Source organism: Neofelis nebulosa, chromosome 9 (genome assembly GCF_028018385.1).
Source record: "Neofelis nebulosa isolate mNeoNeb1 chromosome 9, mNeoNeb1.pri, whole genome shotgun sequence".
Taxonomy (NCBI): domain Eukaryota; kingdom Metazoa; phylum Chordata; class Mammalia; order Carnivora; family Felidae; genus Neofelis; species Neofelis nebulosa.
This window is the reverse complement of record NC_080790.1, coordinates 123,748,701-123,762,057: the sequence shown is the minus strand read 5'-3', so window position 1 is coordinate 123,762,057 and position 13,357 is coordinate 123,748,701. Positions and strand designations below refer to the sequence as shown.

Genomic DNA, 13,357 nt, shown 5'->3' with positions numbered 1-13,357 from the left:
CTTTATTCTTATTTTGTAAAATTGTTCTATTATGGATATTTGCATTTTCATATATATTTTAGTATCCACTTATTAATTTTTGTAGAAAGTCTCCTGGGATTCTGATAGAGATTGCATAGAATTGCCATATTAACAGTATTGACTGTTCCAATACATGCACGTGACTATGTCTCTGCATTTATTTAGGTCTTCAGTTTTTTCATCGATGTTTTGTACTATTTAATGTACAAGTATTTCACTTCTTTTGTTCAGACTTATTTATAACTAAGTATTATTTTTGTTACTATTGTGAATGGAATTTTATTCTCTTAATTTCACTTTTAGATTGTCTTTTACTAATGATAAATATACAGTTGATTTTTATGTATTAGTTTTGTGTCCTGTGATCTTGTTGAAATTGTTTATTATAGTTGGGTATCTGTGTGTGTCTGTGTCAGTTTCTGTATCTGTGTATTTCTTACGATTTTCTTTGTGTAGGATCATGTCATCTGCAAATGAAAGGTTTCACTCTTTTCCCTCCAATGCCTTTAATTAATTAACTAGGCTCACTGGCTAGAATCTCTAGCACAATGTTTTATTTCACTGCCTAGACTCTATAGTACAGTGATGAGTAGACATCTTTGTCTTGTTCCTGCTTTTAGAGGGAAAGCATTGTCTTTTACTCTTGAGTGTTAACTTTAACATGTTTCATAGATGACCTTATCAAATTTAGAAAGCTTCTCTCTATTTCTAGCTTATCAGTACTTTTTATCATAAATATGCATTTGACTTTGTCACTTTTTTTTCTGAATCTGTTGGAATTATCATGTGATTTCTTCCATTTATTCTCAATAGATGCTAGATTGCATTAATTGATTTTTAGATAGTAAATCAACCTTGCATTCCTGGGATAAATCAGTTATGATGTATCATCTTTTTTATATGTTGGTAGATTTAGTTGGCTATTATTTGGTTAAATATTTTGGGGTCTATATTCATGAATGCTTAGGCTCTAGTTTTATTTTATTATTAATGTATTTCTCTGGTTTTGATATCAGGGTTTCATAGAATGAGTCAGGGTGCATTACCTCCTCTGTTATTTTCTGGGCAAGTTTATGAAAAATCAGAATTATTTATTCCTTAAATATTTGGTAGACTTCACCAGTGAAGCCGTATGGGCTGGGCTTTTTTGAGGGAAGAATTTTAATTACTAATTCAATTACTTCTTATGAGTACATTGAAATCTTTTTTTTCATGACTCAGTTTTGATAAATTATGTATTTGTAGGAATTTGCCCATTTCATCTAAACTGTCTAAGTTTTTTTGGCATAAAGTTTCTTTTTAATTTTTAAATTTATAATTTTTAATTTATAATTTTTAAATTTTCTGTAGAGTCCGTAGTGGTGTTTCCTTTTTCATTCTTGATTTTGGTAATTTATGTTATCTCTTTGCCTTTTGGCCAGTGGAGATATAGTTGCCAATTGTGTTGATCTTTTCAAAAAATCAACTTTTGTTTCATTGATTTTTCACTCTTACTTTTATGTTGTCTATCACATTGATTTCTACTTTAATCTTTATTCTTCTTTCTGTTTGGAGTTTAATTTGCTTTCATTATTCTACTGCCTTAAAATGGAAACGTAGATTATTAATTTGAGACTTTTTTTTCTTTTCTATTATAGATGTTGCATATACATGTTCGCAATTGTGAGTTTTCTCCACCCACTCCTGTGGACAGTATTGTTCAGTTTATTCATTGCTCTTTGGAGAGAGCTCTTTGTGCTGAGCTCCTCACAACACGCTTTCAAGAAGGCCCACACCACAATTTTAAATGTGAGGAAGTTGAGGCATATAGAGGTTATTTTAGGTTGGGTTCTCTCAGAAACCGACTCATAGGCCAAGGATTTGGAGGCAAGTGATTTATTGAGGGGATGCTCCCAGTAAAAACTAGTTCAAGAGAAGGGGAAGCTGGAAAGAGAGGGTTAAGAAGCCAAACATGGGTGTGTTCTGTAGGGGGCTCTGGCGAGTGAATTTCACCTTGAATGAGTGCCCCTTGAGGCAAAGGAACAGGATTTTTTCACTACTGTTCAAGACAGTCACTGGAAATGCTAGTCTAAGGCCAAATATAGGTGAAGGTTGGGGAAGAGCAGGACTTAAATTTTCCAGCCCTCTTTACCATGAGAGGAAGTGCCAATAGTTTCAGAACAACTCCGAAGAGGTCCGCAGTGCCCTCATTAGCAACAGAGCACACAGAGGCTGGCTGGTGGACACAGAACCAGAAAGAATGACTAAGAAATGTAATAACTGTTCTCTCGTGAGATTAAATTACCTACCCAAGTTCACACGGATGTGTATTGCACTAGAAACCAGGTTTATAAATGCTAATACTTTAATCAAAGTTATTAGAAATCCACTAAAGGTGTATTACACAGCCCTTGTTTTATTTACTAATGATAAACTTTTTTTGATGACTAAGGGCTTTACTGTCTATATATGAATCAACCCTGATGCCAGTTGCTGCTTTCTGGGACCTTTCCCCATAGTCATTCTGGCCATCAGAAGGCCCTCTGGTAATCTAGGAAAATAGAGAAACTAAGCACCTTCCTTAGTTATTTAATGAAATTGCATTAACCTAAGGAAGTACAGAGAATGCATAAGAGAGAACAAAGTTAACCTCAGTGAGGAGTGCATTTACAGTGTTCCTGTAGATTATTGTCAGGGCCATGAACACCCAACACCTACATGTTCCTATAGACCACTCAGTCAAGTGTCCTTTGGAAGAAAAGGTATTAGCAGACCATGTAAGTATTAGTCAGTATGTTTGAGTTAAGACTTTATGCCTTTAACTATTTTCATTGTGCCAATACTAAGAGCTTCTTAGTTGACAAGTTTCCTAAGTCACTAGACCTCCTGGAATAAAGATATTTGCTACTGGGGAGCCTTTTGTATATAATATTAAAACTATGTTTAAAACAATTGAGTTAGCTTTAAGATAAAATTTTTTAAGAAGTACATTATTTGGTGGGGTAAATTATAGATGATGGTTCAACTTAGGGTGTGCTAAAAAGCTGTTTAGCCTTATGGATAAGACTAAGGGCTCAGGAGTCAGACTGTCTGCATTCAAATATTAACCTCAGTGTTCAAATAGCAGTGTGGCTTTAAGTTTCTGAGCCTCTCTGTGCTCTGTTTCTCTTATTCTGTCACAATAAGGTAATAGTATCTGTCTCTTAAGAGTTATTATGAAGGTCAAATTAAATAATGTGTTGAATGGGCGTAAGCATGATGTCTAGTAGGTAGTAAGTGCTCATTAAACATTTTCTATTGGGTGAGGTAATCATTGCAATGGGAGCTATGATAGAAATACAGACAGAGAGCTATGGGAACAGAGGAAGGAGAAACTAGCTCTGGATTGCAAGAGAGAGAAGTCTCTTCAGAAAGAGTAACATCTGATACAGGTCTAGATTGGATGAAGAATCCTCAAGATGCAGAAAAAGGAAAAAGGCATCTTGGGGAGATGGAACAGCATCTAGAATAGCACTGAAGCATGTAGTAAGAACTGACATGAACATGCATCTAAAATTCATTTTCTAAATTTTGCCAATTTCGTTTATTTAATAAGTACTTAGTGAACAGCTGTTATGTGTTTAGCAGGATATTAGAAGCTGGGGGTGCAGCAGCAAACCAGGCAATAAGATCTTAGACAACAAACCAGGCAAGAGGTCTCAGACCTCATGAAGTTCACGGACTATTAGGGAGCAGGCAGAATAATCAGACAAGACCTATTTTACTTGTGATGAAAGCTATAAAAGAAATAAATCAACAGATGTAATAGACAGTGACTCAAAAAAACTGATAATTATGAAGGAATGCTGAGGTGGATTGGAATGACCCAAAGTAATGATTTTGTTTTTATGTATTTTTTTATTAAAAAAATTTTTTTCTACATGTACTTATTTTTGATAGAGACAGAGGATAAGTGGGGAAGGGGCAGAGAGAGAAGGAGACACAGAAGCAGAAGCAGGCTCCAGGCTCCGAGCTGTCAGCACAGAGCCCTATGCGGGGCTCGAACTTACAGACCGTGAGATCATGACCTGAGCTGAAGTTGGATGCTTAACCAACTGAGCCACTCAGGTGCCCCCAAAGTAATGATTTTAAACAAAGTAAGAATGTTTGAGGGGGATGTCCCTGCTAGGACAAAGGTATAAATATTAGAATCACCTAGGTTTGTGGTTTCATAGTCGCACATTAGGATCATCTGGAGACCCCCTAAAGATTACCCCTAGAGATTCTGATTTGGTTGGTCCAGGGTGGGGCCAAGGAATAGCATTTTTTTTAAAAGTCTGCTGGACAATTAAAATGTACAGCCAGAGTTGGGAACCCCTGATCTTCAGCAGCATACTTCTGACTCTGAGATGACTGTTATCTGCCCTCACCTGAAAAATCAGTGACAGTCTCAACAAAATATTAGCTGACTGAATTCATTAAAAGGGTTATGGTTGGTCAAGTAGAATTCATTTCTGGGGTGCAAGGATGGTTCAACATACACAAATCAATAAATGTGATGCATCCATCACATTAATAGAAGGAATGGGGAAAATCATATGCTTATCTCAGTAGATACAGAAAAAGCACTGGACAAAATGCAGTAACCATTCGTGATTTTAAAAAATGTCAGTGAACTGGCTATAGAAGGAACATACCTCAACATAATAATATGACAAGCCCACAGGTAGCATATTCAGTGGTAAAAAATTAAAAGGTTTTCTTCTAAAATCAGGAATAAAACAAAGGTGCCCACTCTCAGACCTCCCATTCAACATAGTACTGGAAGTTCTAGGCAGAGCAGTCAGATAATAAAAAGAAATAAAAGGTATCCAAATTGGAAAGGAAGAAGCAAAATTATCTGTTTGCAGAAGACATGATCTCATACATAAGGTGTAATATCGTATGTAATATATGACTGATATAACAATAACTTTATATATATATATTATGCAATATAATAACTTTATAATAAAAGTTAAAGGATAATTTGATAAAGCTACAAAAAACAACATATAAAAATTGTTGCATTTCTGTACACTAACAATTATCTGAGAAATAAAGAATACATCCCCATTTACAATAGTGTCAAAAGAATAAAATACTTAGGAATACATTTAAATAACGAGATGAAAGACCAGTACACTGAAAACTGTAAGGTACTAATGAAAAAAACTGAAGAAGATGCAAATAAATACAAAGATATCCTGTGTTTATGGATCAGAAGAATGAATATTGTTAAAATGTCCATACTACCCAAAGCCATCTAGATTCATTGTAATCCTTACCAAGATTCCAATGGCATTTTTACAGAAATAGAAAAAAACAATTCTAAAATTTACATGGAACCACAAAAGGTTTCAAGTAGCCAAAGAAATACTGAAAAAGAAGAACAAAGTTGGAAACATCACACGTCCTGTTTTAAAACTATATTACAAAGTTATAGTAATCAAAACAGTATGGCAGTGATACAAAAACAGACACATTGACCAATGGAACAGAATTGAGAGCTCAGAAATAAGTCCATGCGTATATGGATATACATGTATATGCATATATTTCAAACTAATCTTTGACAAGGAAGCCAAGGATACTCAATGGGGAAAAGATCATCTTTTTAATAAATGGTATTGGGAAAACTGACTATTCACATGTAAGTGAGTGAAGCTGGACCCCTGTCTTGCATCACTCACAAAAATTAACTTGAAATGGATTAAAGACTTAATGTAAGACCTGAAACATAAACTCCTACACGAAAATGGGAAAAGTTTCTTGAATTTGGTGTTGGCAATGATTTAATGGAAATGACATCAAAAACACAAGCAACAAAAGCAAAAATAAACAAGTAGTTCCATCCCAAACTAAAAAGCTTTTCACTGCAAAAGAAGCAATCAACAAAATGAAAAGGCAGACTGCAAAATGGGAAATAACATTTGTAAAACACATACCTGATAAGGGACTAATATTCAAAATACATAGGGAAATCCTACAACTCACCAGCAAAAAAAAATAAAATGAAATAATCTAAGAGTGGAAAAAGGACATGGATAGACAGTTTCCCAAAAAAGGTATTCATTTGGCCAACAGGTACATGAAAAGGTATTCAGCATCACTAGTCATCAGGGAAATGCAAATCAAAACCACAATGAGATATCACTTCATACCTATTAAAGCAACTGTTATCAGAAACACAGAAGATACTGTGTTGGCAAGGATGTGAATAAACGAGGATTTTGTACACTGTTGGTAGAAATGTAAACTGATGCTGCCATTATGGAAAACAGTATGAAGGTTTCTCAAAAAAAATTTAAAAATACAGCTAACCTATGATCCAGCATTCTCACTTTTGGTTATATATCCAAAGGAAATGAAATGAGTACCTCGAAGAGATACCTACACTACCAACTTCATGTGTTTTTGAAGTCCTGTGGCTTTTTAAGAACTCCACAGTAGGATGGAACTGGAGAGTGTGATGCTAAGTGAAATAAGCCATAGAGAGAAAGACAGATACCATATGTGTTCCCTCTTATGTGGATCCTGAGAAACTTAACAGGAACCCATGGGGGAGGGGGAGGAAAAAAAAAAAAAAAAAAAGAGGTTAGAGTGGGAGAGAGCCAAAGCATAAGAGACGCTTAAAAACTGAGAACAAACTGAGGGCTGATGGGGGTGGGAGGGAGGGGAGGGTGGGTGATGGGTATTGAGGAGGGCACCTGTTGGGATGAGCACTGGGTGTTGTATGGAAACCATTTTGACAATAAATTTCATATATTAAAAAAATGTATTTTAAAACATAAAAAAAAAGAACCCCACAGTACACTTGTGAGACACCAAAAGTACAAAAGGCAAATAGTATCTTAATGGTATTCTGAAATATTTTTGATCTTGTAGCCTGGCAGCCTGGCGGCTCTGCGTGATCCATCCCATCATAGTAGGGCCAAGGACAACAGAAAGCGAGTCCGGGAGTGGGATCCGGCCCCAATGAAGTTCCAAGGCTTTGGATTCTCAATTTAGAGGGAGAGGGTAACAAAAGGACTCAGGGGTGGCACAAGAGTTTTCAACTTAGAAACAAGGACAGAGGTCTTCTCATGTGGACGGGATTAACCCAAGAATAGTAAGGGATAGATTGGACATCAGAGGAAAGCAGGGACTCACAGGTCTTTGCAAACCCCATTCCTAGAGGTGGGGCCTGTTAGTGCCTCCCAACCCAGTCAGGAGGGCATGCAGGCTGGATAGGCTGAGTGCCTCCAAGCCCAGTTCAGTCTTTTAGATCCTACTGCAAGCCTCCACACATGGACCCAAGAGACTGTTGCTCCTTCACTCTTCATTGCCTTTTGCCCTTTTCCTCATAGATTACAGTTGCATGAGTCAGACCCTCAACAAGCAGTCCTGAGCACTCTAGCAAGATTCAGAGGTTTACTTGAGACTGCTCTTATATGTAAAGCAATGGAGGTCCTGAAAACTGTTATAGACACCCCTCCTTTAGGTTTGGGTCTTGGGTCTCTTGGGTCTTGGTGATGTCTTTCAGAGACTGTTTTGAGCTTAGCTGTCTTGATAAACATAGTGGTTATACTGTTGAGAAGGACCCCAGAGTTGAGGAGGGAATGTGCCCTGAAGTCATGATTTAATTTAGGCATTTATTGGCTTCAATTTTTTTAATACATACTTTTAGTGTTATTTATTTATTTATTTATTTATTTATTTATTTATTTATTTATTTATTTTGAGAGAGGGAGCACAAGCAAGAGAGGGTCAGAGAGAGAAGGAGACAGAGAATCCCAAGCAGGCTCTGCACTGTCAGTGCAGATGTGGGGCTCGAACTCACAAACTGAGAGATCATGACCTGAGCCAAAATCAAGATTTGGAGGCTTAACTGACTGAGCCACCCAGGCACCCCAGACTTCAGTTTATGAACACATATAGATGTCACACACACATATACTTTGGGATGTTAGATGCACTCACATGTCATACACATTTAGGTGTCCACACACATTCATCTGAATGTCACACTCATTCAAAGAGTATATGTGTTCGCTCGGTTTTTAGACACCCAGGTCCTACAGATGCTCATTTGGACATTTTTCACACTCAGATGTAGTCTGCCCTCCCAGAGAAGTGGCCGTATCCACTCACATGACACTCACCTGCACTCTGGGCTGCTGAGTTCTCATCCAGTTGTGCCCATCAGAGAGTACACATGCTCACTGAGCTATTGCTCTCCTCCACTCAAGGTATCACTGTCTTCCAAGTGTGGCAAACATTCACATGGTGTATTTTTTTTCCATCTGCATTGTTGACGATCCTCATGCTCAAGGAGATTCAGGGGAAGCCCTGCCATATTGTATCATGTTTCCTTGGGTTAGTCCCTCTATACCCTTTCATTTTAGTGAAATAGTCCTCTGCCTCTGTCTTTGTCCAAGTTATGTTTCTTAACCAAGTGTATTTAGATGGACGGCTTGATTGAAGGATGGTAGCGCTCACCGTGCTCCATTTTCATAAACCATGTGCTATCTCACTATGCCATCTTTAGAAGATTGGTTTGGGTGACTGCTGAAGTCACCTTTAATTCACAAAAATTTCCTGGGGGCACTCTTTGGGCAATTGATCTTTTGTCTTAGGTCATGAGTCCAGAGACCTCTGCAAGAAAGATCTTCTAAAAGAAAAGTATTTACAGAGAGATACAAACTGTGGACATTCAAAGAGATAATAAAATGCCATCCAGATCCACCAACTTTTAGGATACCTTTTATAAAAGGAGCCTACATATTTGGCCTATAGCTGGTGTTCAATAAAGGCTCAGTCATCTCTCTTCACAGGCTGGTACCTTCTTACTTCCTTCCAAGTTGAAGGGAATGGTACACGATCACTAGACAGGAGCTCAGAATATTCACTGTTTATTTTGATTAGGGATTCTGTATCCAGTCATATTTAGTTTCATGCCTACTTTCAATTTTAACTCAATTTAATTTGGTTTACTTGAACAAGCATTCAGTGATGACTTTAGGGGTATCAGGTAACCTAGTGGGCAATGTGGGGTTGGGGTAAATGATGCAGAAATAACTAAGCCACAACTCCCACTGTCCAAAAAGGTGACAGTCTAACCAGAGAAACAGTCCTGTGCTCATATTCTTACAATCCCAAGAAGATATCTATTAGTGAGTTGTAGGGGAACTAAGGTGGGGGGAAACTCATTCAGAGTGGGAGGGTCTAGACAGCCTTCATTGAGGAGATGAAAGATAGACTCAGCCTTTAGGGAAAGGCTTCCCCAGAGAGAAGTGGATAGAAGACATTGCATGTGGAGGAAGCATGAACTGATGGAGTGAAATCCCAAGGATGTTTGTCTGGATCCACTGGAATGAGGGGTCCAAACCAAGAGTTTCCGAAAGACAGACTGGAAGCCAGGCACAAGTGTCCCCAGTGCCAGGATGAGGAGTTTAGATTATATTATTAGGATAACAGCTTATGAAAGAGTTTGAAGAGAGACCATGTTTATATGTTTAGGAAGATCAATGAGTTGACTAGTTTATCAGGTAAGTTAGAGGTAAAGAGACCAGTTGAATCCGGGAAGAGGTAGGGAAGTGCCCAACCTAAGCATTATCAATGAAGGAAGAAAAAGAGGTGAGGCAGATGCAGATTGCTGATGTCAACTGGGCTTTTTGTTTATAGGGGCAGAGTGAGATCTAAGGAGGTAGGAATTGAAAATGAGCCCCAGACTCAATATCTGGTCACTTGATGGCCAATGCTACCCTTCACTAAGGAAAGAAAGGTAGAAGGAGGAAGAGGCAGGTTTGTAGGGGTTGGGACCAAGTTACATTTTGGATATATCCAGTGTGAGCTGGCCTTGGGACATCTAAATGGAGATCTATTTGTACACAGCAGTGGGTTTATAATTCTAAAACTCAGGAGGGAGGTTCAGTTTTAGACAGAAATGGTAATAACAAGTGCATCCCTCCAGATCATTGCTCATCTGCTTCTCTTTCCTGTTCAGTGTTTATCAGCTGGTTGTCAAGGAGGAGCGACTTCAAAAATCACGGAGAGCAGCTGATATCATTGAGTGCTTTTCGGTGCCTGTGAGCTATAGGAATGCCTCCAGCCTTGATTCTCTACACTACTTTGCTGCTGAATTGAAGCCTGCCAACCTGCCTGTCACCCAGCCATTTACAGTGGGTGACAACAAGACATACAATGGATACTGGAACCCTCCTCTTTCCCCTCTGAAAAGCTACAGCATCTATTTCCAGGCACTCAGCAAAGCCAATGGAGTAAGTATGGCCCCATGAAGGCCATTTCTTGCCTTGATTGTATTTTCCTATTCTCAAATGAGAAGTAGCATGGCTTTAGAGCAGAGGTTGCCAAACTAAGGCCTGTGGACCAAATCCAGCCCCATGACTGATACACACACACACACACACACACACACGCGTGCACACACTTTTTTTTAAGTACAGCAGTGCCTTTCATTTACTTGGTCTAAGGCTGCTTTTGATGCTACACCAATACAGTTGAGTAGTTTAGACAGAGACTTTATGCCACATAAAGCCTAAAATATTTTTTTTTTTAATTTTTTTTTCAACGTTTTTTATTTATTTTTGGGACAGAGAGAGACAGAGCATGAACGGGGGAGGGGCAGAGAGAGAGGGAGACACAGAATCGGAAACAGGCTCCAGGCTCCGAGCCATCAGCCCAGAGCCTGATGCGGGGCTCGAACTCACGGACCGCGAGATCGTGACCTGAAAGCCTAAAATATTTACTATATGACCCTTTACAGAAAAAATTTGCAAACCTCAATATTAAAAGATAAAAAAGTTCTTTCAAATCACCTTTGGGAACATTGCATGCCCATCTAACTATTAATTTCCTCATCCATAAAATACCTATCTGTTATTTATGAATGCATTAAGCATGTTGTAGTTAATCAGTGAATACTAACTCTTTTATTATTAGCAATAGAAAATTTTCACATTAGAAAATATTCTCTTCTCCCAAAGACAAGGGAAACTTTTTAGTGTCAGATATTTCTTTGGTCAAGATGGGATACCAGTCATAACATCACAAAATCACGGGGCTGAAAAGGATGGGAAAGGTCACCAAATATCTACCTCTCTCTCCCTACACATAAAACAATCAACATTACAACATCACAGTTAACTGGTATTAGTGCTTATTCTTGAATATCTCTAATGACCAAGAACTCATTTCTTTATGTGGTAATTTTACCGATCTTTGGGGTGTCGGTGGCTCTAAGAAAGCCTTCTATTGTACTGCCTGAAATATGTTTATTTTTTTCATGTTTTTAATGTTTTTATTTATTTTTGAGACAGAGAGAGACAGAGCATGAGTGGGGGAGGGGCAGGGAGAGAGGGAGACAGAATCTGAAGCAGGCTCCAGGCTCTGAGCTGTCAGCACAGAGCCCAACACGGGGCTCGAACTCACAGACTGTGAGATCATGACATGAGCTGAAGTCGGACGCTTAACCAACTGAGCCACCTAGGTGCCCCAAAATATGTTTCTTATTATAGGTTCTACCCAATGCTCTTGGTCCATACCCTTAGGTCCCAAGAGAACCAATGCAATCACCTTCTTAGGTGGTATTCTTTTAGTTACATAAGATCTTTCCTACCATCCACTTCCCCTCTGTTCAGATACACCCAGGTGGTCTTATTTTCTGCAAACTAAATATCTTTAGTTCCTCTTATGACACAAGTATTTCCCATTTTGTTTTTGTGGATATATCTCAGGTTGCCATATTTCACTCAACAAATATACAACAAATACTGACATAAGCTAAGCCCTATAGTTCATATTAAGATTACATAGTATGCGCAACCCTCCCCTCCCCTGCAAGACCTTTTCTTAACATAAGGGAGTCTGGTGTGTGCCATGTTCCATGGTATATGTGGAGAAGTGAGAAACTCACTGGAGGAAGGAAAGCTGAAACAAAAGCAAGATTTGGTGAAGTGTGTGCTGAATAGCCTCTGTAGGCTCTGGTGGCCGAGATAGAGAGCTTAGTCTGTCAGTGGCAGTCATTACCTTATGAGAAACCTGGATTGAGGAACTAATTAACATTTTAAATGTCCACATACCCATTTAAATTCCACACTGGTATTTCAGTTCTGCATTTATTACTTGCCCAAGCAACATTCCTCAGAGTCTAAAACTACAAAGAGAAGCTGCCAGACTGCCTTCCATCTGTCCATCTGGTATTTCCTCTGCATGAAGCACTCTGACGTATTGAGGAAGAAGACATAAAGATGGGCAGAAAGCATCTGGGGGCCCATCTTGTCTCTGTTTCTCTGCATCCCAGACTGGCCAGTTTGTTGGTCGAGCACAATTCTGAGAAGGTGTGGTTTTCTCTGCTCTTGGCGACATGTCAAGAGGTGCTGTTTGGGTTTCCATGCTGTGAAGAAGAGTAGCAGCTGTACTCAGTTCATCTATATCACATTCCTACCATGACTCTAATAGAAACCCAGCTGGAGACCAAGTCTATAGAGACAAATGGACCCCAGGAGGAATTCCCTAACCCAAGTGTGGTTGGCCTTGAGTGGAACAAGCAGGTGAGGCAAGAGAACCGTGGGAGGTTTGGCTTTACAAACTTCACACAGTAGACTACTTCCTCAAGGAAGGAGGCTTGCCATTGGGAAAGAAGTCACCCCACTTTGAAGCTACCTCATCCAGGAAGTAGTTTCTACTACTGCTTCCGGATGAACAAGGCCATTTAATTACTTATGCCTTCCATCCCACACCATGTGTGCTCCCGTTTTGGAACTAAGATTTGCAGGAAAGGAATTGGATGGGTGCTTATGCCAGGTGTCTTGAGGGAAACATAGAGGGACAGAGGAACAGGAGGAAACAGAAAAAGGAGCAGAGGAAGAGCTGTGGGAGCTGGATGCTCAGCATGTTGTATTTTTCTGACAAGGAAAAAACTACACACTATTTCAAATTACTGTATTTAGTATTAAGTTATACTGAAAAGAGTTAAGTTAAAGAGTCATAGGAGCAGAAAAGCCATTCTCAGTCTAACAAATCTCTGCCGGCCCCTCTCAGATTTCTCCATCTCATAAAGGGCAGCAGACAATGCAGTTAAGCCTGGAGGATTTTTGAGGAGAAAATGTTATAACCCACAAATTCTTTATCAGCCCAGTTGTTGTTCTTGTGTAAATACATCAGAAAGACATTCTCAGTATCCAGGGGCTCCCGCATGCTCTGCCTCTAATAAATCATTCAAAGAGCAATTGACCAAGCAATGAATCAAAATAAAGAAATCAAGAACAGAGAAATGTGGAATGAAAAGACCAACACTGAACTTGGAAATTAACTAAACATAGTGTTAATGCTAAAT

General features: G+C 38.8%; 1 protein-coding gene across 16 annotated transcripts in view; it reads left to right on the top strand.

Annotated features, from left to right (window-relative positions):
* PTPRT (protein tyrosine phosphatase receptor type T) overlaps nucleotides 1–13,357 on the top strand; it is a 1,082,577-nt gene that overhangs the window by 826,389 nt on the left and 242,831 nt on the right. For all 16 annotated transcript variants that reach the window (XM_058685649.1, XM_058685643.1, XM_058685647.1 and 13 more), the window contains one exon: nucleotides 10,007–10,280. In XM_058685649.1, coding sequence (XP_058541632.1) covers nucleotides 10,007–10,280 — 274 coding nt within the window. The remainder of the gene's footprint in view (nucleotides 1–10,006; nucleotides 10,281–13,357) is intronic.